This window comes from Anopheles nili, chromosome 3, assembly GCF_943737925.1.
Source record: "Anopheles nili chromosome 3, idAnoNiliSN_F5_01, whole genome shotgun sequence".
NCBI lineage: Eukaryota > Metazoa > Arthropoda > Insecta > Diptera > Culicidae > Anopheles > Anopheles nili.
The window spans coordinates 71,440,496-71,463,809 of NC_071292.1; the positions used below are offsets into that span (position 1 = coordinate 71,440,496).

General features: G+C 46.2%; 10 protein-coding genes across 10 annotated transcripts; 6 read left to right on the forward strand and 4 right to left on the reverse strand.

The window, feature by feature from the left end:
- Positions 1-326: 326 nt before the first annotated feature.
- Positions 327-1,943, reverse strand: LOC128724990 (putative gustatory receptor 28b). The gene is made up of 3 exons (XM_053818710.1): positions 858-1,943; positions 675-764; positions 327-449 (listed from the first exon to the last, which is right to left on the reverse strand). Exons 1-3 carry the CDS (start codon positions 1,941-1,943, stop codon positions 327-329), a joined length of 1,299 nt encoding a protein of 432 aa, XP_053674685.1.
- Positions 1,944-2,458: 515 nt separating this feature from the next.
- LOC128724991 (putative gustatory receptor 28b) lies at positions 2,459-3,809 on the reverse strand. Its single transcript, XM_053818711.1, has 3 exons — positions 2,760-3,809; positions 2,608-2,697; positions 2,459-2,533 (listed from the first exon to the last, which is right to left on the reverse strand). The coding sequence occupies exons 1-3, from the start codon at positions 3,807-3,809 to the stop codon at positions 2,459-2,461; spliced, it is 1,215 nt and encodes a 404-aa protein (XP_053674686.1).
- Positions 3,810-4,924: 1,115 nt separating this feature from the next.
- Positions 4,925-8,327, reverse strand: LOC128726531 (serine/threonine-protein kinase OSR1). Its single transcript, XM_053820346.1, has one exon. It carries the CDS (start codon positions 8,176-8,178, stop codon positions 6,526-6,528), a length of 1,653 nt encoding a protein of 550 aa, XP_053676321.1. The 5' UTR covers positions 8,179-8,327; the 3' UTR covers positions 4,925-6,525.
- A 1,456-nt stretch (positions 8,328-9,783) lies between these two features.
- Positions 9,784-11,667, forward strand: LOC128724994 (BTB/POZ domain-containing protein 9). The gene is made up of 2 exons (XM_053818712.1): positions 9,784-10,624; positions 10,688-11,667. The coding sequence occupies exons 1-2, from the start codon at positions 9,784-9,786 to the stop codon at positions 11,665-11,667; spliced, it is 1,821 nt and encodes a 606-aa protein (XP_053674687.1).
- A 500-nt stretch (positions 11,668-12,167) lies between these two features.
- On the forward strand, positions 12,168-12,927 carry LOC128725563 (uncharacterized). Its single transcript, XM_053819317.1, has 2 exons — positions 12,168-12,212; positions 12,289-12,927. Exons 1-2 carry the CDS (start codon positions 12,168-12,170, stop codon positions 12,625-12,627), a joined length of 384 nt encoding a protein of 127 aa, XP_053675292.1. The 3' UTR covers positions 12,628-12,927.
- A 172-nt stretch (positions 12,928-13,099) lies between these two features.
- Positions 13,100-13,858, reverse strand: LOC128724995 (uncharacterized). The gene has a single exon (XM_053818713.1). The coding sequence runs from the start codon at positions 13,856-13,858 to the stop codon at positions 13,100-13,102; it is 759 nt and encodes a 252-aa protein (XP_053674688.1).
- Positions 13,859-15,225: 1,367 nt separating this feature from the next.
- Positions 15,226-17,876, forward strand: LOC128724996 (BTB/POZ domain-containing protein 9-like). Its single transcript, XM_053818714.1, has 3 exons — positions 15,226-15,985; positions 16,061-16,273; positions 17,704-17,876. The coding sequence occupies exons 1-3, from the start codon at positions 15,226-15,228 to the stop codon at positions 17,874-17,876; spliced, it is 1,146 nt and encodes a 381-aa protein (XP_053674689.1).
- A 1,739-nt stretch (positions 17,877-19,615) lies between these two features.
- On the forward strand, positions 19,616-20,609 carry LOC128727090 (chymotrypsin-2-like). Its single transcript, XM_053820958.1, has 3 exons — positions 19,616-19,857; positions 19,932-20,325; positions 20,387-20,609. Exons 1-3 carry the CDS (start codon positions 19,625-19,627, stop codon positions 20,534-20,536), a joined length of 777 nt encoding a protein of 258 aa, XP_053676933.1. The 5' UTR covers positions 19,616-19,624; the 3' UTR covers positions 20,537-20,609.
- A 969-nt stretch (positions 20,610-21,578) lies between these two features.
- LOC128724998 (ninjurin-A-like) lies at positions 21,579-22,155 on the forward strand. Its single transcript, XM_053818715.1, has 3 exons — positions 21,579-21,593; positions 21,679-21,893; positions 21,954-22,155. Exons 1-3 carry the CDS (start codon positions 21,579-21,581, stop codon positions 22,153-22,155), a joined length of 432 nt encoding a protein of 143 aa, XP_053674690.1.
- Positions 22,156-22,483: 328 nt separating this feature from the next.
- Positions 22,484-22,897, forward strand: LOC128724999 (uncharacterized). Its single transcript, XM_053818716.1, has 2 exons — positions 22,484-22,746; positions 22,828-22,897. The coding sequence occupies exons 1-2, from the start codon at positions 22,484-22,486 to the stop codon at positions 22,895-22,897; spliced, it is 333 nt and encodes a 110-aa protein (XP_053674691.1).
- Positions 22,898-23,314: the final 417 nt, after the last annotated feature.

Consider the following 23,314-nt stretch of genomic DNA (forward strand, 5'->3'; position numbering starts at 1 on the left):
TCCGAGCGCGTTACGCACCTGCTGGTGGTGTTTGCTCTTACAACCCAATTACTACACCTCTCCTACGATAGATCACCTTGTTTTTCTTTTGCGATGTTCCAACTAAGTGCCCACAGTTCCATCGAGCGATAGCACTCTTGTGACACTCATTTCCCTACCGACTGGGGATTATTTTAAAATCAAACACACGAGTGAACGACACCATCACCTCCATTGGCACTGTTGCAACGTGTCCTTGCCTCTATTCTACTGCAAGGCGTGCATCACGCGATGAGTATGCTTATGAAAATCTTATGAGATCACTGCATGGGGATAAATCGTCGCTGCTATGGGGTCGCATTGGGGCGAGTTCCATTCCCGTGGGAGGAGTTGCCACCCGTTTGACCTTGAGTTACAGCTGTGTCGAATTGTATAAGAATAACGAGGTACGTCGTGAGGGCACCGACCATCTGTGGAAGAAGAGAACTGCTTTTTAAAGGTATTTTTGAAAAGAAAATATACCATTTATAGCTGTTGAATCGAATGCTTTTGGCATGGTTTAGGAATACCTAACCAAATGACCAAATTGGCAGCAAAAAACCATGCCTTAATCGATGGCGTGCTTCAGTTCAGTAATCGTTGCTTCGTTTGGACACGAGATCAGAACGATATCCCAACGGTTCCACACCACCTACCGTACTAATGAGCGTCATTTCCAAATTGATAACACCGCACGCCGTCGATGGTCCTTGCTCGTGCAGCAGTTGGCTCGAGAATTTCGTTAGCTACGTCATCGATCGGGGAAAGATAGGAAAACTGTGGTTAAAAATATGTTTCGCTTCTTCGCGCGAGTGTATACCCTATCGGCTCAAACTCACCGCGTGGTGCATCGTGAGGTCCTTATCGTTGGAATCGAAACGATACAAAATCGGCCCGGTACGATCACGTTCTTGCTGCACCAGATGGCACGGGTAGAGGATCATCAACACCTTGGCGGCGTGCAGGACAATCCACAGCACGGTGTATACGAGCAGATACGTGTCTGCTATCGTCCACTTGCGCACCGTCGTTGCCTGGTAGATGGCGAAGAACTGCAAACTCAGCACGATGAACGATGCGGTCGTTGTTGAAACGATCAACACCCCAAAGCATCCGTTCACCTGCTCAGTCAGTTTGCTGAGCAACAGGTGCGTCCGACGCAGGATATCCACTAGCTGCGCGTAGTCGTACAACACCCCGGCTGGCAGGACGAACTCGGTTGTCAATCGACGATCATATTGCTTACCACGAACGATCGAGTAGCGTGTGTAAGACTTCAACAATCGGTTCATGTCGTGGTAGAAGAGAAACACGAAATACAGCAGATAGAAGTACTGCACCAACCCGAGCACGTTGATCACGTTCGAGAGCGTGTAGATGGTGGAGCTGCGCAGGAAATCCAAGAGCATCCAATCGTTGTACAGCAGATCCACCAGCAGCACAGCGGCGAAAAACAACATCAAGCAGGTCAGCAACCGATTCAGGATCTTTCCGATGCGTTGGAAATCAACCGCTCCACCACACGAGGCTACGTTAATTGCGACGGTGAGGAGTTGTTCGGCGAACCGTCCGTAACAGCGGCGTTGGTAGTGACACCCGATCAGCATCATAATCACTACACCATTAGCCGTGATGTACTCGCTGATGTAGAGCATGCGCGTCATGAATGGCATGTGCCAGTCGAACTCGACGTGCTGCAAAATGGTGGCGACCATCACTGCGGCCAGAATACCGATCGAGTAGAGACTGTTAACCGCCTGGAGTAACCGCGTCTTCCAGCAGTTCTTCGGTGACTTGTCAGTCTCGAAAAATGTGAGATCCCACGGGATAGTTCCGAAAGCCTGACAGATGCGCACGAGCATGTGCGTCGACTGAAGGAAGTCATTGCGGAACAGCTGCTTGTTGGAGAACAGCTCCAGCACCATCGGGATTATGGCGACCTTCGCCCGGAAAACACTTCCTTGTAAGGCTGATGCACCGATGCAACTACCTACGAGCGCTTGGATATGATTCTAATGACAACTGGCGTGGCGTGGATCGCGTGACCGGCCACGTTGGGAAGGTACACGCTTTTTATATCATGTAATTCCTGAGTGGTTTTTGCTAAACTTTCAGCAATCACCCGGTACTTCTGCACGCCGATGGTGCCCATCAATAATTGTGGTGCTTAATAATAAGCGAAGTAGACACCTCCACCAAGCGGTGGCGAACGGACGAGATCCACGGATAAGAGAACCCGAAGGTTGTTCCGCTGCTTTGAGTTTTTGAGGGCTTTCTCAAAAAAGTTTGTTAAATAAAGGTTTTATTTGCACGTTCCGATTAAATCTCACGTTGGAGTCATGGAGGCTCTGTGTCAAACACAGTTTTATTGGTGCCTTTTTCCTCGAGGATGGTGGCATTCGTGCGTTTCCAGGAACGTGTACACGAGCAGGAAGATTTCTCAAGCCAAACGGCTGGAAAAAGCGGAATCAAACTGAATCAATATCACCAGATACGTAGTCAGTGCGCCAATCATCTGCAGAAAGCGAACGAACATGAATGTTGATTAGTATGCACAGTGAGAAATAGCTATTATTCTGAATGCCATACCGTGGTAATTAACGTCAGGTCGAGCGTAATCAAACCACACGCCGTATGGTATTCCTTGCCATGCAGAACTTGCGACGAGAATCTCATCAACTGAAATCGAATAAAAGGGAAGCTAGAAATGGCTGAGCTAACTCTTTATTACCCGAGCTTACTGCGTTGTTGGTGAGTTCAGTAGCGTCACTATGGTTGAAGCTGTACAGCACCGATCCAGTTCGATCACGCTCGAGCCGCACGAAATGCAGAGGGTACAGGATCAACAGGACCTTCGCGCTCTGTAACGCGATCCATAGCACGGTGTAGGCTAAGCGCAAGCTGTGCCCACAGCTCCAACTACGCTCCGTGGTTAACTTGTACACGTTGAACAGCTGCAGACTGATCACCACGAAAGATGACAGCATGGTGCATACGGTGAGTGCTCCAAAGCAGTCATTTACCTGCGTTGTGAGTTGACACAACTGAAGGTGCGTTTTGCGAAGAATTTCCACCAAACCGGCACATTCGGGAAATTTTGAGCGTGCTGCCCATCCCGCCCGTCGTTGAACGCTTCCAAGGGATCGCAACACGCGGTTAATCGACGTATGGTACTTATAGATGAACCAATGCAGCACGACGAACTTGTACAGGGCGAGCACGTGGATTACGTTAGGCAGCGTGTACAGCACGGTTTGGCAGATGAAGCGATGAGGTGCACCATAGTTGATGAGAAACTCCAACAACCCGATAGTGGCGAAATAAACAGCTGCAGCGACTAACAACCTGCTGATGATCGTCTCTACGCGCTTGAAATCAAACGCGACTCCACAGGTGGATAAGTTTTGCGCGAGAAGAAGCAGCGTGCTGACAAATTTCGCGTAAAATGGACGCACAAAACGAGATCCGATCACAGCCAACAGCACGATCACGTTAAGTGTTGCGTCCTCTCCAAGACACAGCGTTTGAACGGCGAAAAACTCTTCCACTGTGTCCATCGAATGGTGAAACACGGTGGCACTGCACACCGCAAGGATAATGGCGATCGAATAGGCAAGATATACGCCACGCACCAGTTTAGCACCCCAGCTTGGAGGCTTCGGAATGGGCTCAAATGGAGTTACGTTCCATGGAACCACTGCGAACAGTTGACCCACGCGGAACAGCCTGTGGGTCGATCGTTTGAGGTCCTCCCGAAGCAAGGACTCTGTCGATGGCGATGTCTCAAGCATTCTAACGGATGGAACTTCGAACCAACTGCAACACCATCACGAGCGGTACTGGCCAACGGATGTGCATGTGCATTGTTTGCTGAGGGATCCACCGTTGCGTGACGGACGCATCCTTTCTTCCCGTTTAATAAAAGCCCTTTTTTAACTACCTACGTATTTATTTACGTACATTGGAAACGGTTCGCGACTGAAGGGAATAAAAACGCTAGTCCGTTGCTTCCTGCGGTCGTAGATTGTTAAATGTTTGAGCCACGCTACACGTGGAAGTCATAACGCTTGCGACACGTAAAGCCATCGAGGTTTAAGAGATTTACAATGTTTGGACACTTTTACGTAAGACGAAGGGCTGCTTCAAGAAGCCAAATATCACCCTTGCACTGGAACCTACCGCTGCGTTTACGACTTCCCAGACTGTTTCGAAGCGCCCGTAAATTACGCTCTGTACAGCATACCCATACACGTGGCTCGTATTTCGCATTCATCGAGCGAAATCATAAACGAACTGAATGGCAGATTAACCTAGGCAGTAATAAGTGGTCCATCCCTCGGTGGCGGGAAAATCATTAATTTCCCATAAAATGCCAAACGACAATCGGTTAATGACGCGTCGTAGCTTACGCTCCAACCCCACAACATGCTTACCGATAGAGAACGTTCGAACATTCAAAACGAAAAGAATATTCTGTTGCTGTCTTTATATTTTATTTTTTGTTAAACCGCCCAAGATCGCAATGTGATATGTTCGAGCTTAATGGCTGACGCACGGTGTTTTGCCAGTCTTCACATTAGCATATCCACTTTGCATTCGCATTTCGAAAACATCTGTCTCTGTGGGCAAACAGTGGAGCTGGGTATGGTAGAATTTACGCTTTTTGTGCACGGTCCGTGAGGCTTGGGACAGACGTGTGAATCGAAGCCCAATACGTTCTGAAACATCGTAGCATGTTCTTGGTCAAATCGATGACCCAGGTATCGAAAAGCTTCCGGATTGTTACGATTACAAAAACTGGCAATTAGTAGAACATGAATAAATATATGGTGTCCATAGCCAGGACTGTCATCAAGGTTCGTTCCGAGACGGAACGAGTTAGACTCGCCAACTCACATTTGGAGGGTACATACGCTTGCGCATCTATATACTTTATTTTGCTTGTTTTTTTTTTGTTTGTTTTACTCTGTTTGCTGCTTTCAGTAACTGCAATCCGTAAACGCTACTACTCAAATTACTATTTGTCAGTCAAAACTAAACACGTGTTTCACGCAATCAATCAAAAACGCAATACAAACATACTGTGGCTTTTCTTACCATCGTCGTCGTCGTCCTTCCCACCCGAGTGCCCTGTCCGCGCCTGTACTGTTTCCGTTCCTGTTACTAGCCCAGTCCTTGGATGCTCTAATGGTTTAATGCTTTTAAAGCTCAATTCCACTAGAAAACGAAAGGAAATATAAGGTTCGCGTACATCGCGAATTTAACATAGCACTATGCTCCTGCGTGTATAGGTTTTTGCTTCGAGTGTTTCCTTGTACGATGGTCTTCGGATATGGCCGGGAAGTTAACTTAGCTTTTCTTTTATCGCGAGACGAAATAGGTGCGTTTTCGTTGAGCCTAATTGCAGTACATTTCCCTGGCACTGTGACACCACCCATTCCTCAGCTCAATTTCGTTTAAAGCGTTGTTTTATTCTCTGAAATGTGTTTGTGTGTATTTTTTTCGGCATTTCTTGTTCCAAGCTACCAACTACCCGGTTATGTAACCATTTTCGAGTAACTCTTCGTCCCGACAGCCTACCTCTTCGCCCTTCGGTACATTCCCACCGGTACCGTTTTACATGTGATCGTGAGTTAAATATTTGACCGCGTTAAACAAAACGACTAACAAATTAAGAGACATCCAACCCTCAAATATGTACACAGGCGCGCTACAAAGCATAATAGTTATACCTTAGTTAGGACTTTCGGTACTTTGCATTCTGTAGTCCGTGTTCTCATGTGTGTTGTTTCATTTTCCATTCCCTCGCCTGCCCGTTCCGGTGTCCGGGCAGGTAGGGGGCTCGCGGTAATGGCCGTAACAACTCTTCCCTTTCATCATTCCCCTGGCTCGAACTCCACCGCGAGCGATTCTAGACGGGTTTTGATAAAATAGTGCGTGCGTGTGTGCCTCGCCCCGTTACACAGGTTGCTGACGCTAGCCTGTTGGTTCGTTGGTAGTGTTCCATTCCTAAAGAGAAGAAAGAAGGGCGAGTGGTGTGGCCTTCCTACAGACTATTTGGGTATTGAGGTGGGTGGAGGGTTGTAAGCCCTAAATTATCGCTTCCCTATCACTTCCGCTGCCGTGCTGATTTACTAAAACTAATGCTGCAGGCTGCTGCTAATGGTCGTTTTCTTCTTCTGCTGCTACTACTTTTCGTTCGCTCGTACTGTTCGGTTTTCCATGTGCTTCTGTCTATCACTCTCCTCCTTCTTCGCCATCGCCTCCGGACGGATCCGCGAGGGAGCTCCCCGATACACGCCGTGCGCTGCACAACTTATTTCTAGCCTAAAACCGGGAGAAGAGTTCTCTTCTATCGACACGCTTCATCATTTTTTTTAAGTCCAACGCAAACTATCGCTCCTACGAGGGAAATCTACGAATTGCAATACAAACGGCGCAGTAAAAATGGGATCGCGCGGAAGTGAAAACGAGCGCGGATTAGTGGGCGAAAGCGTCGCCGGCACTTCATTTGATCGAAATCTGCGCGTAACCGACTAGTGACTTCTCATCGAGTTGCTCGCCCGGGGCACATCCGGACCGCAACTGGAAGGTGACCGTTTTCAACGAACCCCGGTTGTCGATCAGCTTCTGTAGGTTCGCCGACATGATCGCGACGTCCAGCTCGTCCAGCAGCCCGGCCCCAACCAACTCGGCCGCGATATCCTCAGCCGAGTCCTTGCCCACGACGAACTCGAACTGGATGTCGTTCAGTTCGCGGTTGGCATTGCGCATACGCAGCACCAGATTGACCGGCACCATCGTGTCGGTGCCGATCGTCATGGCGCCAAGTGCGGCAGATGCCTCGATCGTTTTCTGATCGGACGATTGCGTCGATCCGGTCACGGTGACGCCCGACCGTTCGGATGTATCCTCCGTCTCGGAGGAGGACGAATCCATCCGCTCGAGCCGGTTCATTGGGCGTTCCTCCGTCTCCGAATCGGACGAGTTTTTCGCGTTGTCCTCCTCCTCGGACGACCATACCCACTCGCCTGTCATCGAGCGGTGCAGCCGACCGGACGCACCGGCCTGCCGTTTGGCAGCCTTGTGCACGCGCGTCTCCATCGAAGGCCCGGTCGCGAGGAGCGTCTGCGTCAGGTACTTTCGGTCCTTCGCCTTCTTGAAGAACGGGTGCTTCAGCAGTTCGCTGGCGGTGGGCCGCTTTGACGGTTCCTTCTGCAGACACTCGCCAATCAGCTTGCGGAACGTCTTGCCGTACGCTTTGTACTGGTCCTTCTCGTCCGCACCGGTGTCGATCGTCGGCGGGTCGTTCTGCAGCGTCAACATCAACACCTTCATCGGTGGATACTTGTGGTACGGTGCCGTCCCGGTCGCCATCTCGATCGCCGTGATACCGAACGACCAGATGTCCGCCTTGAAATCGTACCCATGATCCTGCTCCATCACTTCCGGTGCCATCCAGCACGGTGTACCAACGAACGTGTGGCGTACCTTCTGACGCGACAGATCGCCTCCGGTCGCCAGCCAAGCGCTCACGCCAAAATCTGCGATCTGCACCGTGCCATCGTCCCCGAGCAGGATGTTACCCGCCTTGATGTCCCGATGGATCTGCCCGTTGCTGTGGAAGTACTCCAGCCCCTTCAGCACCTCCTTCAGCACGGTCGCGATCGTCGACTCGTCAAACACGCCGTGCCGGCAGTTGACCGTGCGCATCCGGTGCTTGATGATGTCCAACAAGCTGCCACCCTCGAGCAGCCGCAGGATCAACCACAGCTCCTCCTTCACCACGAAGCTCGTGTGGTACGTGACGACGTTCTCGTGGTTGCAGCTGCTCATCGCCTGGATCTCCTTCAGCAGCTCGTCCATCGAGGTGTTCCACTTCTCCAGGTTGATGCGCTTGATCGCGCACTTCTCCTTACGCGGCAGGCAGTAGGCGTTGTGCACGACGGCCGTTGCACCAACACCGATCACGTCGTTCAGCTCGTAGTCGTCACGACTGTTGGGCCACGGCGTGACCGGTTGCGGTGGTGGCGCCAGGTTCGCGGAGGATGCGGATGTCGTTGGGGACGCCGCAGCTGCCACGTTCGCGGCTGCAACCGTTGCTGCCGCCAGGGCCCCGCTGCTGCCTCCCGCTCCCGTCACTCCACCGGTCGATGCCATCGCTCACTGCCGATATACACACACGCGCGGACGGATGGACGGCACACCTGCACGACCTGCACGCCTGCACGATATTAATGGGAAATGTCACCGAACGGAACGGGGCCTGGCTTTGGAGACCAAGGCGCTTTTGCCAAGCGCGCCGCGGAATATCCTCGCACACACTCGCTCGCGCTACGCGACCGAAAAATGCAATGCCTGCGTCTGCTGCGCCAGCCACTGCTGTGCAAACAACACACACACGGGATTTATTTAGATACGCGCCTGTCGCTTCTTCCGCTCGGCCTGACCGACGTCTGGCTGCCGTCTGGCGGGTTTATGGCTTTATGACCGCGGCCAAATATCACAGGGTGCGCGCGTCGTGGTGTTGGTAGCTGGTCTACCCGCTGGCAGCTGCCGCCGGAGGGAGAATATCTTCGCTGTTACGTGTGATGTGTAAATTTTCCAGCCAAATGCCGCAGCTCGGTTGCGGTGCGCGCGCTCCTGTATGCGTGCGTGCGTGCACGTTGGTGTGTCTGTGGTTTTAATGTTTGTTCGCACAAGGCAGCAAAGAAAAAAACCCGAACCGAACGGCCTTCCCACCGTGTTTGGTGCGATAGATGCCAGGGGAGTTTGCGATATGATAAGCGACCGAGCGCAGCAAATCTTGCGCCGTGCGATACGCGGACCCTCGCGAACACTCGCGCACAACCAGCGACCGCGGAACGAAAACGATGGTTGCACTCGCAATCAGCGGAGGCAGCCTTGATGAATCATTTTATTTTTCGGCTATTTCGTACGGCCGCACGCACGCAGTGCCCACACAGAAAGTTTCGCCACGCCACAGTACGGCACCGCCGCGGTCTATTGGAACCGTGCGCGAACGAACCAACGTCAACAGAATCGCACATACACACAAATGCACACGCGCAAATGGATGGTCGTCACGGGTTGAGGGATATTTCAAACGATGGCTGCAGGCCAGTGACGCCCGTCGAACGGAAGGATAGTCACGTTTTCCTGGAGAAACAGAACGAGGACACGCTCCCGACGTGGACGTGCCCGTTTTGGTGCGCTAGTTGTACGGATTTTTGTATTTTTTCCGCCCACCACAGATCGCAGCAATCGCTCGTGACTTCTATCGGTTGTTTCGGTCAGATGATGACAGCAGCGTTGGTTTATAGTCGCTACTCGATGCTAGCGGATAACCTAACAGCTGATCAACTGTATCAACCCCCAGCGCACAGGTAGAACGAAACGAAATCGACACGTGTTTGAGTGCAGTGCCGTACTCTTTGTATAGAAAAACACAACATTTTTATTGCACAAGCTTCGTTTGCCAATAAATTTTGTTTAATGCTTATCCTCACCGAGCTACACGTGCGAAAGAGAAGGGATGCATTTTCCACTATGAACACGTGGAGTAGATATTATAGCCAGCCGCCGAACCAAGCTGTTCCGTACTGCGGTTTGTTTTGTTTCGTTAGGCAACAAAAACAACAATATTGTGCTCATGAAAAACCTCTTCTCGAGTGGGCTGTGAAAAGAGTTTTGTGAGTTTTCATCGAAACGTTCGTTATGCTTGATGAAGCTTGGTATTAGTAGGGTCGACGATTGAGAATTAACATGAGCAGCCAAAGCAACGGCATGGCTGGTGCCCAACACTCCAGTGCCAACAGTCCCGGTAAGCCGCGTACTCAGGAAATAGAACTTACGGCTCGGTTTTCGGAACAAATGGCGCAGTTGTGCATGTGTTCAGACTTCTCCGATGTTACATTCCTCGTGGAAAATCAACGCATTCCGGCTCATCGGGTAATATTGGCGGCTCGGAGTGGGTACTTTCGAGCGCTACTGTACGGTGGGCTGTCGGAGACCAAGCAGGATGAAATCACGCTGTACATTCAGCTCGAAGCGTTCAAATGCCTACTGAAGTACATCTATTCAGGCAGCATGTCTCTATCGCAGATGAAAGAAGAACACATCCTCGATACGCTAGGGCTTGCCAATCAATATGGCTTTGCTGATTTGGAGATGGCCATTTCGGAATATCTGCGCGAGGTGCTCTCCCTCAATAACGTGTGCGCCATACTGGATGCCGCCCGCCTGTTTGCACTCAATGGTTTGACTAGCGTATGCCACTCTTTCATGGACCGGAATGCAACCGACATATTGCAACATGAAACCTTCCGCAATCTTTCGCTCGATTCGCTAAACAGTCTCTTGTCGCGGGATACTTTTTTCGCTCGCGAGGTCGAGATCTTCCAAGCCGTCTACGATTGGTGCCGATGTAATGCTGACAATGTGCACAACGTTGACGACGTCGTGAGAAAGGTGCGGTTCTCCCTGATGTCACTGGAGGAACTACTGTCCATAGTGCGGCCATCGGGTATACTCGATCCAGACCGCTTGTTGGATGCAATTGCAGAAAAGGTTTCATCAAAACAGCTACCCTATCGCGGGGCACTGTGTAGGTTCAGTATACGCAGCGCTATGGTTGCAGTATTCATTGCTTGATTAACATACTCCACAGGGCCGGAGGAAAACGTTGCCACACCAAAATTTAACTCGCGGACCATCCATGGAGATTTGCGATCGGCGCTACTAGACGGGGATACTATTTCCTACGATATGGAAAAAGGATACACTCGACATACGATAAGCGAAAATGGCGATTCGAATGGAATCATCGTAGAACTGGGAAAGCTGTTCATCATTAATCATATCAAGGTATTGTTGTGGGATCGTGACACTCGATCGTACAGCTACTACGTCGAAGTGTCGGTAAACCAACGAAACTGGGAGCGAATCGTCGACCACACGAAGTATTATTGCCGGTCTTGGCAGTTCCTTTATTTTCCGGCACAAGCCGTACGGTACATCCGTCTCGTCGGTACGCACAACACGGTAAACAAGGCATTCCACGTCGTCGCCCTTGACGCAATGTTCACCTGTTCCACGACCCCGGTTGTGGAAGGTATTTTAGATCCCGCGTATAACGTGGCCACCGTTGAGAAGAGCGCGACGGTGATGGAAGGTGTAAGTCGCACACGAAACGTTCTGCTGAACGGAGATGTGAAAAACTATGACTGGGACTCGGGCTACACTTGCCACCAAATCGGAAGCGGCGTAATTCTTATTCAGCTCGGCCAACCGTACTGGATCAGGTCGTTGCGATTGCTACTATGGGATTGCGATAGTCGATCGTACAGCTTCTACATCGAGGTGTCGCCTAACATGAAGGACTGGGAAGTGGTGGTGGATAAGCAGTCAGAGCGCTTGAAATCGTGGCAGCACTTTACCTTCCTTCCGAAGGTGGTCGTTTACATACGGATTGTCGGCACGCATAATACAGCGAATGAAATGTTTCACTGCGTACACTTTGAGTGTCCTTCGCAGGATCCCGACTATTTGCGGAGCGGACGAGATAGTTCAATCGAACTGCATGTTAACGAAGGATCGAAACTACAGCTACCGGTTTGTCCGGTTATACAAGACGTATCGATCGACTGAAGATGGCCGAAGAAAACGCATACACAAAGCTATTGGTACCTAGAATTATCGAATCTATTTCGAACAAAACGAAAGAACTCAGCGTTGTAAGTAAACCGAAACTCAGTACTGATATTATTTTAAGGGGAGAACACTTTCACAGTTTAACATGTAGATCGTGGATCTAAATTAAAGCTCAATACTCCCGAATGAAAGTTTTACTCAAATTATTCATTTTGCTATCTTTTCGTACGACAAAATACACATTATAAAAATTGCTTCGCTTAGGAAAGAAATTGTAAAATATATACGATTTACATTCGTGATAGTTGTACGGTAACACATATCATCAGAGTATTTAAACACTGTCAATATTCTTGGCATGAGGTGAGTCATTTAAATGCCTTTTATACAGTTTAACAGGCTAGTGACTGAAGCAAACACAGCGTCTTTATCTTATCTATCGCATGCACAAGTGCGGTCTTTTGCTCGACAATCTTTCATATGCATCACTAATCAAAATGAAGTTCCTCGTATGCTTAGTCGTTGTTGCTGCATCGTGCGTTGTAAGTTTTGTCTTTTCAGACGCATTTAGCATAACGCGAACTAATCTTAGTCTTTTTACACCTGTCTGAACAATAGCTATCTCGAGGAGAATTCGTCGAGTGCGATCTTGATTTGAATGATTCAGCCATACTCAGCAAACTGCCGGAGGAATGCCAAGGATTGAATGACACCATCAAAGCCCTGATGTTAGAAGAGGCTGCCAGTTTCAAAGAGTTCCACCAAAAGCTACTAAGCTATGAAGCTGCTAACGACGAGGAATTCATTCACACGGATATGGACTTTCGTAACCAGTTGTACTTGGAGGCTGATTTGTACACCTGCCGAAGTATTAAGGATTCGATCGACCAGTTTTTACAGTGCCTGATTGAAAAAAGACGCAAAATGGTTGATATAATCGATTCTCACTCGAGTTAAACGCTACGGAGTGTATGATTCATATCTACGAGTTGTATAGACCATCTATCGCTGTAACGGCTCCGTTATGTTTGTTCAGCTTCGCGGAATCAAATTGGATCAGAATAATCATGAATGAGACAAGTGCTACGAAAACCTACAAATAGGTAAAATTGGTTTCCCATAGCCTGACGGTTGCAACTTCGAGTGATTCACTTACCGATGATAATGAGGTCAAATTCAGTTTCATTATACCACAAGCCGTTGGAATAACGTCTTTCCTGTCTAATGTCAATAAACTGAAACGTTCAATCTACGATAAAGGAATAAATGTGTTTTAATTGATTGATGCGATGGCTACATTGTATGGTTTACCTGTTTCTTGCTGCTCACCATCGTCGAGGATTGAGAACGTTCGAACACCATAAGACCAAAGCGAGTTTGCTGGAAAAGCCATAGGAACTACTTCTGTACAAGCATAATGTCACCCACGCTAATGTACCTTAGTTACCTCGCGTTTGACTAGGTGGCTTGGATACAGTATCATAAGAAGCATGCAGCATTGGAACATAATCCAGAGCCCGTTGTAGGAAAAATAAACCCAGCTCAACTCATTTGCTTGTAAATACTGGTAGATTTCAAGAAGCTGCAAGCTAGTCACGTTGATACCGGCAAGCGTGTTACCCACGATGATCACCTCGTAGGATCGTATAATGAGTTCAAAGCATCGGGAAAGATGCAGATAGTAGTGTTTGGCTTCCTCCAAGCTGTTTTCATGCAGACACGGCCCGTGCAGCCGACGATTGATGTGCTCCTGTAGCTTGTGTACCAGAAAAACGCCGTAACAGTATTGGCCTAGAGACATGGTCACTAGGGCGTTGGGTATTACGTAAGTTCCCAGAGTTAGAAGCGTGGCGTAGAAGCTACCAAAATGCAAATAATCACACAACACAACCAAAGCAGCCAGAGATGCAAAGGCTGCAAAAATCCATTGCATTCTTATTTGTAGACTCCTCAATATGTTGGCCCAATCGCTTACTGGTGTGGCCATAGATAGTGCTAGAACGGTTTCGAAAAATTTGTTGTACCGGAGTCTTTCACTGCATCCTCTGACAACGGTCACTATTGTGAGGAATACACACAGCACTATTTCGTTCACATACAGGACACTGGTGAAAAATGGCATCGGAACATTGACCAACTTGATGATGGCAAACAAGCCACAGAACAATACGCCAGCCAGGACACCCATGGCCGTTAGGAATCGAAGCAAAGAGAAGAACGAACTTTGAATAGTATCATTTGCCTCGGTTTGCAAACTTTCGATAGGATACGGCGTGTTGTGCAACAGTTGGCAGCAGTAAAGGTACCATTTTATAGACTGATGCAGTTGTGACCTCTCGTTTCGGTACCGAAAGCTGGACGAAACCATGTCGACTAACCATGCGGCTACTACTGTTCGTGTGAGAAACAGGACTCTCTACAATAATCCTTAAGCACTTTATCTATACATAATATAATCCTGCACGGCTATTGCTTAGTAGTGTGTGAATATGCATGAAATTTAATTATCCTTCGTCACGAATGCTATTCTGAGCTTTTGCTCGTACATGAATGTACAACGAATAATCATTACTTATGCAACCTGTTGCACTCAAGTCGCATGTGGTTCTATCGTCAACGAAGTGAGCCTCTAAAAACCTTCTCTATACTCGCTCCTCCCCTTGTATCTCTAAAACTATTTGCCTTTGTAATGAACTTCATTCTTTCCCAAATTTGAAAATTTTAAATTTAGAAATCATATGTGCAAAGTCGTCAAACTATTAATTAAACAAGCAGCATAATGCTACTTCTTCTTTTTAACAAGATTCGTGATTACTATGAAACTGTGGTAAATAGACTGTTGCCATTAGAATAATATATTGATTAATTAGTATTGAAGTTCGACTGCCCAATGCTTGCTTAACTTCAACATGCTTTTATACTTCTTCTTCTTCTTCTTTGCGAAATGGGATGTAGCCTTTTATATTTGAATTCTCCAAAGAGTCACTTCTAATATATTCAAAAGTTGACCACTTCTTCATAGGCTCGACTATCTAGAGTCATATGCCTTACAGTGAAATACACCGGATACCACCGTCCACTTCGAGAAGCAACGATTGTATGTGCTTTTATGCTTAACGTTATTATTTTTAGCAATAGCACCAAAGAATTGTGAATTCGGATCAATTATCAAGGAAGATCAGTAAAGAAGATCATTGGATCATTTGATAGATCATTTTATGGATTATATGGTTAATATGGATTATATTATTTTACTTTTTATATCAATAACTTGAACCCCCAATGATTCAAGATGCGCATCTTAACCCCAAATAATACCGCATTTTAACCCCAAATTTCGGTTTATTTATTATCTCTTGCCGCTGTTTTTTAAATTTTCCATTCGCTCTTTTGCAAGTGCTGTCGTCACGCTGAACATCACAAGGTATTGGAGAGTGAGGTGTGCTGTCGATTCTGTCATCTTTCTAAAATGGGCTAGTTTGTCATACTACGACGCCATTAAATGGTTAGTTATTGCGCGGTGCACTCTTGTGATATCTAAATAAATGGTAGAAAATGGAACCTAAACTTTTTATTGAACAGTTAGAGCAGTTCGCTGAGAGCGATTACTCCGATGTTACGCTCATTGTGGATGGCTATCGTATTCCAGCTCATCGGATCATCTTGGCTGCTAGAAGTGATTATTTTCGAGAGTTACTGTTCGACGGGAAGATGTACAATCATACCGACATTATTCTGTCTGTTGACCTGACAGTCTTCCTGCGGGTACTCAAGTACATTTATACAGGGCATCTGCCGCTTTCAGAGATGGAACTAGATCTTGTCGTCAGTACGCTACACCTCGCTCGAACATTTGATTTGGTTGATTTGATGTCGGATATTTTGAAGTACTTGATCGAACTTCTTCCTGTTATAAACGTGTGCGAAGTGCTGAATGATGTTCGAATGAATGCAAGTAAAGACGTCATGGTGACTACATTATGTCTTTCGGTCATGGATCGAAAGGCTGCCGATATATTGCAGCATGAAACCTTTCGCAACCTCTCGCTCGACGCGATAAATAGTTTACTATCGCGGGATTCATTTTTCGCTCGTGAGATTGATATCTTCAAGGCAGTTCACAACTGGTATCAAGAGAACATGAAAAGTGTGAAAAACGTGAGCGATCTTCTATCCAATATACGCTTCTCGTTGATGTCTCAAGCGGACCTGTTATCGGTGGTGTTGGACTCGGGCATGCTGGATTCCAATCAAATACTGGATATAATGAAAAATCGAGTATCAGGCGTTGAACTTCCGTTTCGTGGAAAATTGAGCAAGTTCATTTATGAAATAAAACTCGAAATTCCAGCATATGTTCATTATATATTTATCTTTTTGTCTTTCACAGGCCTCGGAAACAATTTGGCTTCGTATAGTCCGACATTGATGGTGGAATCGAACAGCAAGGCCAAGGTTTATGATCTGGGCGATCCACATTATGTAAACTGCATTATTCTTACAGTACCAAATAGTTGTGATTTAGATGCGACATTTATCATCGAAGTATCGGTCGATAAAACACATTGGAAAAATGATTTTGAAAACTCTAAAACCATCACGCGTATAACTAGCGATAACTATTTTGCACAAGTTCGTGTATTGATTTCCGATCGTATATTAAAGTACATTCGCTTACGATTTCTCAATGTAGAGGCCGATGACTCAAAATTTACGCTGGAGGCTATGTACAACAATTTACAATAATGTTGATGTAGAATAAGTTGAATCACAGAGAGAAAATTACTTGCTACAACACATTTGAAAGTTGTTCAGAAGCCATACATAGAGATTAGTATATCTTAAATTTGATTGCACCATTGATTCGAGGATTACTATACAACAAATAATTTTTTTCGCTATTTTTCCACAACTACAACAATCTACCTATATAACTTAATGAACGTTAACTAAGAACAGAAGAAAATTACTATCAAAACCATTAAACGATGCGTGCTCTTTCAACTGCGGTAGACGGATTTATGAAAAAAAGTTGGTTGACCAGATCAACCCAAGAGACGGAAATAAACTACTTGAAAAATGGAGACAGGCTTCCGTCGAGGAGTTGACGCAAACAAACGCTCTCATAGGGAGGATGCTGGATCCGTATACTCAGATATCATTCTCATACTCATATACATTGCAATAGCGACTCAGCCGAGAGGTCGAAGAGTATGATGGTTCAGCATTCCGTATCCGGTAGTGACTCGTTGCTGGGGACTATTCGTCTTAGTCGTGAATTGAAACTATAAGTGAAATAAAAATGAAGATATAATAATGTATGGCACAGCGTCGATCGTTTAATTTAAACATTTTCGAGTTTTATTTTTTCACATAACTCTAGAGGTGTAACTCTGTTAAATACAATGAGAAAAGATGTCATTTACGCAAGATACTGCAGCGATTGATCGTCGGCCACGTGCTCGATGGCTGCAGCAGAGCAAGATTGCCAATCATGCGCCAATGCATCTTCAATGTTAGCTTTACTTGCAGGAGTTGACGTATTATCGAAAACAAATTCGCTGCTATAAGAGAATAAATTTACATGTACGTTAAATTGAACAAATGAGGTCTAGCGAATTACAAAACAAAAGAGAAACAGCTTGTACCAACAGCGAAAAATCCACCCAATGTCATTATCTCTAGGGATTAGCGTGTACCATTTCGAGCTACGTACAGCTACACGAAGGGTCAGTAAATCATGTGGCACAGTAAATAGCTATTCATCAAATATATGCTTCATATATGTCCGTTGGTGCACCGTTGCACCAGTAGCATCGTGTGCATAAGAAGCGATACTGTCACCTAACGAAATGGTGCGTTTTGCTATCCAGGAATTAGTACAGAAGCCTTTACAGCCTTCCTTGAAAGTTCATCGACTGTTTGGAATAGCTCCTTTGCATACGGTTCACAACGAAATTCACACTTCGGGGACTCATCGTTCATTTCTCCAGATAGTGCAATTGGCGTGTTTTTTGCTCATTTTTGTTCTAGACTTGTGCGGTTACGTGTACAAACTGATATACCGCTTTCTAGCGGATCCTCGGCTACCATTTTTCAACAATTTGCTTTACAATCTGGAACTTCTGCTCGAAATGTGCAACACGTTCCTGATGATCTGCGGATACCACCTGCAAATGAATATGTATGAGCAGATCCTGAGTTGACTCGTGACCCTGCTACAGAGTTGTTCGTCAGTTGAGCATCGTCGACTAGCAGGATGGTTCCAGTGTTTAACCATTGCATCCGTCAGCACGATGCTTGTGACGGTTGTGGTGGACTTTTTATCCTGGCAAAATCCGATCATGTCGTTGGCTTCGATATTTGCAGTGCACATTCCGACACTCATCACGATGCTGGCTGTAGTACAGTACTGGTATGCAGTAACGTTCGCGTTACAACATTGTCGCTGTATCAATAGCCTCCTTGCCACGTGTTTGGCAGACAATCAAGAGGTTGATGAAGATAGAGTAGAACTAATCGAAAGCCTCCGGAAGCAGCATAAAGATCTGCATGAGCTGGTAGTTTGTGTGAACAACGGATTTGGCAAGTTGCTGTTAAGCACACTCACCGTAATCGTAGTTGTGCTTAATGTGGAATGTTTAGAGCTTTATCAATACTTTCGCCGTGGGACGGTATCAGTATCCGATTATGCGCACATATTGTACGCGGTAATATGGCTTATTGTGCATATCACGCTGCTCCTGATGATTCTGTATCCCTGTCATTGGATGGAGTACGAGGTAAGGTTGTTTGCATTTTTCGCCACTATCAAGATCTCATTTTAAGTATATCAAATCCTTCATACAGCGCCGTCGGACGGGTCTCATCCTTTTCGAGCTGCAAGGAAAGAGCCCAAAAAAGGAATCGAGTATCGTAAGTTTTTTTTTATTTTAGCTGCACATGCAATGAAGGATGTCAAAATTTTTGGTGTTATTTCTTTCAGCTAACATATTTTGCAAAACAAATTTTAAACCAAAAAGGACAGTATAAGGCTTGTGGAATTGTTCAATTGAATCTATCGCTCGTAGCCACAGTTTGTATTACTAAAACATAAAACAAACATATTAAATGTGGTTTCCTTGAGCTATTTTTCTTTCGTTACAGCTGATAAGTGCGGTGAGTACAAATCTGGTGATATTAATTAAGTTTGCGACAGACTGAGCGTCTACAGCATTCAAGCATAGTGGTAATCAAAATTGCTATTTATTTTATAGATATAGGTCGTTCATTGACGTTCTTAAGGTTTTTGCTTATTCGTCGGCTACCATAAAGCCCAAAGCTATGTTCTTTGTGATTTAATTTCAATGTCTAGCGTCACGGCTACGAGCGATAATAGATAATACCAACTAAACCACTATTGAATGGGATTATTTCAAGTGGATTGTACTTGAAACGATCTTTATGCACTCGTAAAATCGGCTAGGCACCTTACACTATCACATCGCATTAAGAAATATGACAAATGTAATGATCGCTACTTATAGGCTTTTAAAAGAAAGCATGAATGTTAAAAATAATTAGGTAATGCTTTTGCCTAATGTTATAATTCTGCAAAGTTAAGAAAAAACCGTAAATTTGATTATTTCTTAAAAAAAAACAATCGTTTTTCCTGATTACAATCTCATAGGAGAACAAGGCCCTTCAGATAAGATTTACCTACTATATGGTACTACTTCAAGATTGGCCATAAACAGTCTAACTCCTTATAGCTCTGACGGCGTCCCGTTTGAGTGCACATTGCGGGGAATTTACGTCCCGGATAATCCGTTCGTTAGTCTGGCCGCCGTTGTATTACACCTTGATAGCGATCATGCCTTTTTAGCAATATATAAGCCTAAACAACATGCCTGAAAAACATCACATCCGCTTCGAAGTGCCTCCAACGTGAACGGAACTGGTGACCATCTCGATCATGATGAAAAGTATCGTTCTACTTCTGTCGGTGTTTTTGGTGGCTGGAGCTGCTAAGGTGCCGCGGTTAGTCCTGGACGACTCCTATGTCACCAGAGTTGTCGGTGGTGAAGTAGCAGCAAATGGATCGGCTCCGTACCAAGTGTCCCTGCAGATACCTGCCTGGGGTCACAACTGTGGAGGCTCACTCCTGAACAAACGCTGGGTTCTAACGGCGGCCCACTGTCTAGTTGGGTAAGTGATTTTTTGCTGGCTGTTATGCATTTATCGTTGAATCTTATACTCGAACTATGTCGTTTGACTTGCAGAAATGAACCCAGCGGTCTGGTGGTGCTGGTAGGCACCAACAGTCTGAAGGAAGGTGGTCAGTTTTACAAGGTGGATAAGCTGTTCTACCATAGCCGCTACAACAGTCCCCAGTTCCATAACGACATTGGCTTGGTACGCCTAGAGAAACCAGTAGAGTTTTCCAATCTGGTGCAAAGCATCGAGTATTCCGAAAAGGCTGTTCCCGTGAATGCTACAGTTCGCTTGACCGGTTGGGGACGTACCAGTGCTGGCGGTTCCGTGCCGACCATGTTGCAGAGTTTGAACGTCGTTACACTGAGCAATGAGGAGTGCAAGGCGAAGAGCGGAAATCCAGAAAATGTCGATGTGGGTCATGTCTGCACACTGACCAAGGCTGGCGAGGGCGCTTGCAATGTAGGTGCTTGGTGATTTTCCGCATATGATAGGATTGTAATACGTTTTTTTCTGTTTGCAGGGTGATTCCGGTGGTCCACTGGTCTACGAGGGAAAGTTGGTAGGTGTTGTCAATTTTGGAGTACCTTGTGGATTAGGATACCCGGATGGATTTGCAAGGGTGTCTTATTATCATGACTGGGTACGCACAACCATGGGAAACAATTCTTAGTTTGTCCCTCTGAATATCTCAATTTACGATGAATTGTGTAAAGGCTGATATTGGAAAATAAATTTGCATCAAATAGTCCATAATTTGTTTTTATTTGTAATGCAATGATGAATGTGCATTTAAACATTGTTGGCATAAGCTTATGCTTATGAAAATCCATGAAGTTCTGTTAACCACATCGAGAATCCAACCCTGTAATTTTGTGTTGGATTAAAACATGTATTTTATATTGCATAAAAACAGGCGTTTTAAATTTTATTGCACATACCAAAGCCACTTTTTAATCTAAACATATTTAAAATTCGAAACGAACCGTTGGTTTAAGCAAATAAAATAAATACAACAAGCATAGTCATTTTTATGTTGGTTATCTATGATGCACGGTGACGTATCCGAAACCTTGCAGCTTAATCGCAGAAGGTAACAATCACCTGCTCATCTCAGTACCCCACCCTATTCTTCGCAAGGGATTTCGTTTCAGGTTGATAACGATACCATTTCATATCAAATAGTTACCGTCCATTTGCGTTTTCGACGTCGATCACTAGAAAGAAACCGTGGCTTAACTTAGTCTTGTCTTTACTTCCGCAGCGTAGCATAGTGGGTAGTGCTGCCACGTTAGGCAATGAATGAACGCGTCAGGTTCCTGGAAAGTGAAGAAGCGGTGACCAGGCCATCATTCGTGAAAGTGCCCATTTCTAACGATGAGGACGACGAGGATTTTAACAGTGTGATACACTCTGATTGTGAGGACAACAACGATAAAATAAAAGAGGCTAATGCTTCTTGTACCAGTGTCATGATTTATAGAAACCAGGTACCCATGGCGAACCTCTACTTATTGATGTGAAATAAACGGTATGCTACGTCTACTTCCAGCAACCACCGGCAAGTGTTCATCAGCAACGAAATTTACGAAACGAAACCACTGCTTTTATTAGACAAGAAAGTGGTAGGTATTACATGTGGAAGCCCTTTGGATTCCTGATCAATCCTATCCTGATAATTTGTCTTTGTAGCATCGTCATCTCCATCTTTTGAAATGCCCAGTAAGCAGGTATGAATAAACTTCTCCCACGAAGGCTTTCTGTACGCGAACGAACTCGAATGTTAGCCTCTGAAATCGTCCGTTCGTTTTCCAGCAGTCCATGAATACTGAGTTGGATAGCTTCGTTCAGAAGAAATCCTTCGCCCAAAACATGATGGATATTGCGCTGCTATCGGCGAACACGAACCAGCTGCGGTACGTGGTAGACCTGGGTGATAAGCATCCCTACTATCTGACAAGTTTGGTGCTGATATCCGCCAGCCTGGTGATGCAGGTCATCGTTGGGCTGACCATGCTGTACCTGAACAGGTTCGTTCTCCTCCACGGAGCCGTGCGTTTGGTCACTTACTTGCTGTGTCTTCCGGATAGGTACAACATGAAAAATAAGACCGAAATGTCGAAAGCGTCCCACATGAACAACATATCGGTGGCTGGTGTATTCCTAGTGACGCTGGTCAATGTGTTCATTTCCACGTTCAACGGGTCAGGAACCAATTTTGACCGATATCCGGAAAATTGCATTACGATAGCACCACCCGTGATACCACCCACAAGCGAGCCTGTTAATTGACATAAAACCAAAGACAAAACCAAAAAGAGCTCATCTTCATTTGCGTACCAGCGCGGTATCTTCAAGGAGATCCGATTGTATGCTAAGCGAGGTTATAAGGAAGTGTTGCTCCGGGGCCATTCTAGCGACCTTCATCGAGCGCTTTTGACTCATAGTAGGCTGAGGCTAACCCTCGAAGCAAAGCGTTCATCCGACTAAGCAGGCTGACGTTATACATTGTATTTAGTTTTATATTTAGTTTTGTAGCTAACTCTCTTTAGGAATAAAACAAACTTCTCCCAAAATTTGACGTGAATTTTTTCTGACATACAAATAGAAAACAAAAACCATGAACTGTTCCTGCGCAGCCGAGCGCTGCCCACACCTGCAGTACCTGAGAACGCTCCTGGAGAACAGCTGCCGGGAGCAGATCCCTTGTGCGAGCCGCCAAACGTCGACATCAGAAAATTTGAATCTTTGGCAGCGCTGGAAACCACTAGTGATGCAGATGTTGAAGCTTTCCGGATGTTTTCTCGAAACGCTGATGCTCGTCTGGGTGGCTGTCACGCGTGTGTGCCTCCGTCTCTGGCTACAGCTTCTCGATACAAACCGGTAAGTGTTGTAATCTCCGCCAGATAGTCTTAAAAAATGAATCTCTTCCCGACCTATGCGTCTTCTGTTTCATTGTAACAGTTCCGCACTGGCGTTGTTTCTGTTCTTCACCCTTTCGGTAATCTGCTCGATACGGAGCGGGTCAAGGTGAACCCGAAATTGGCCCTCCCCATCGTTGACCCTCACAGGAACACCTGCTTGGAGGCGTTTTGTGGCCTAAATGGGCCCTATTTATATGCCACCGAAATGGCGCACACTCGCGCGTCTTAGTAGCTTCCGGATGGCGCACAATAGGCCGGGATCGCGTGCAGGCGTGCGTGATCAGCTTTACGGGCAAGATGGAAGGCGCGATCTGCCAAGCAATATGACTCACCTCGGACGCGATCTGGCACTCGTGGATTCGTTCCCATGACAAATCGGAGGGCGCCCACCGCAAACGTTCAATTAAACCCCCGTCGGTGGTGGGTGGAAGCAAAAAACGATAATAAATCTCAGAACTCTGCCACCGCGCCTATTGGTAATGGAAAAAAAAATTAAATGAACTTGTTTAAGAACCGCCTGGAGGACA

Bases quoted from the DNA above. Each gene is read 5' to 3' on its own strand.
- LOC128724990 (XM_053818710.1), bottom strand. From the start codon at position 1,943: ATGGTGCTGGAGCTGTTCTCCAACAAGCAGCTGTTCCGCAATGACTTC. The intron at 765-857 runs GTGAGTTTGAGC...TCGATGACGTAG, and splicing joins ACCTCACGATGCACCACGCG to CTAACGAAATTCTCGAGCCA. The intron at 450-674 runs GTAGGTGGTGTG...CTTCTTCCACAG, and splicing joins AAATGACGCTCATTAGTACG to ATGGTCGGTGCCCTCACGAC.
- LOC128726531 (XM_053820346.1), bottom strand. From the start codon at position 8,178: ATGGCATCGACCGGTGGAGTGACGGGAGCGGGAGGCAGCAGCGGGGCC.
- LOC128724999 (XM_053818716.1), top strand. From the start codon at position 22,484: ATGAACTGTTCCTGCGCAGCCGAGCGCTGCCCACACCTGCAGTACCTG. The intron at 22,747-22,827 runs GTAAGTGTTGTA...TCATTGTAACAG, and splicing joins CAGCTTCTCGATACAAACCG to TTCCGCACTGGCGTTGTTTC.
- LOC128724996 (XM_053818714.1), top strand. From the start codon at position 15,226: ATGGAACCTAAACTTTTTATTGAACAGTTAGAGCAGTTCGCTGAGAGC. The intron at 15,986-16,060 runs GCAAGTTCATTT...TGTCTTTCACAG, and splicing joins TCCGTTTCGTGGAAAATTGA to GCCTCGGAAACAATTTGGCT. The intron at 16,274-17,703 runs GTATAACTAGCG...TTTTTGTTCTAG, and splicing joins AAACTCTAAAACCATCACGC to ACTTGTGCGGTTACGTGTAC.
- LOC128724995 (XM_053818713.1), bottom strand. From the start codon at position 13,858: ATGGGTGTCCTGGCTGGCGTATTGTTCTGTGGCTTGTTTGCCATCATC.
- LOC128724998 (XM_053818715.1), top strand. The intron at 21,894-21,953 runs GTTCGTTCTCCT...TCTTCCGGATAG, and splicing joins ACCATGCTGTACCTGAACAG to GTACAACATGAAAAATAAGA.
- LOC128724994 (XM_053818712.1), top strand. From the start codon at position 9,784: ATGAGCAGCCAAAGCAACGGCATGGCTGGTGCCCAACACTCCAGTGCC. The intron at 10,625-10,687 runs GTAGGTTCAGTA...CATACTCCACAG, and splicing joins ACCCTATCGCGGGGCACTGT to GGCCGGAGGAAAACGTTGCC.
- LOC128724991 (XM_053818711.1), bottom strand. From the start codon at position 3,809: ATGCTTGAGACATCGCCATCGACAGAGTCCTTGCTTCGGGAGGACCTC. The intron at 2,698-2,759 runs GTAAGCTCGGGT...ATTCGATTTCAG, and splicing joins CTGAACTCACCAACAACGCA to TTGATGAGATTCTCGTCGCA. The intron at 2,534-2,607 runs GTATGGCATTCA...CGCTTTCTGCAG, and splicing joins ACCTGACGTTAATTACCACG to ATGATTGGCGCACTGACTAC.
- LOC128725563 (XM_053819317.1), top strand. From the start codon at position 12,168: ATGAAGTTCCTCGTATGCTTAGTCGTTGTTGCTGCATCGTGCGTT. The intron at 12,213-12,288 runs GTAAGTTTTGTC...TCTGAACAATAG, and splicing joins TTGTTGCTGCATCGTGCGTT to CTATCTCGAGGAGAATTCGT.
- LOC128727090 (XM_053820958.1), top strand. From the start codon at position 19,625: ATGATGAAAAGTATCGTTCTACTTCTGTCGGTGTTTTTGGTGGCTGGA. The intron at 19,858-19,931 runs GTAAGTGATTTT...TTTGACTTGCAG, and splicing joins GCGGCCCACTGTCTAGTTGG to AAATGAACCCAGCGGTCTGG. The intron at 20,326-20,386 runs GTAGGTGCTTGG...TTCTGTTTGCAG, and splicing joins CTGGCGAGGGCGCTTGCAAT to GGTGATTCCGGTGGTCCACT.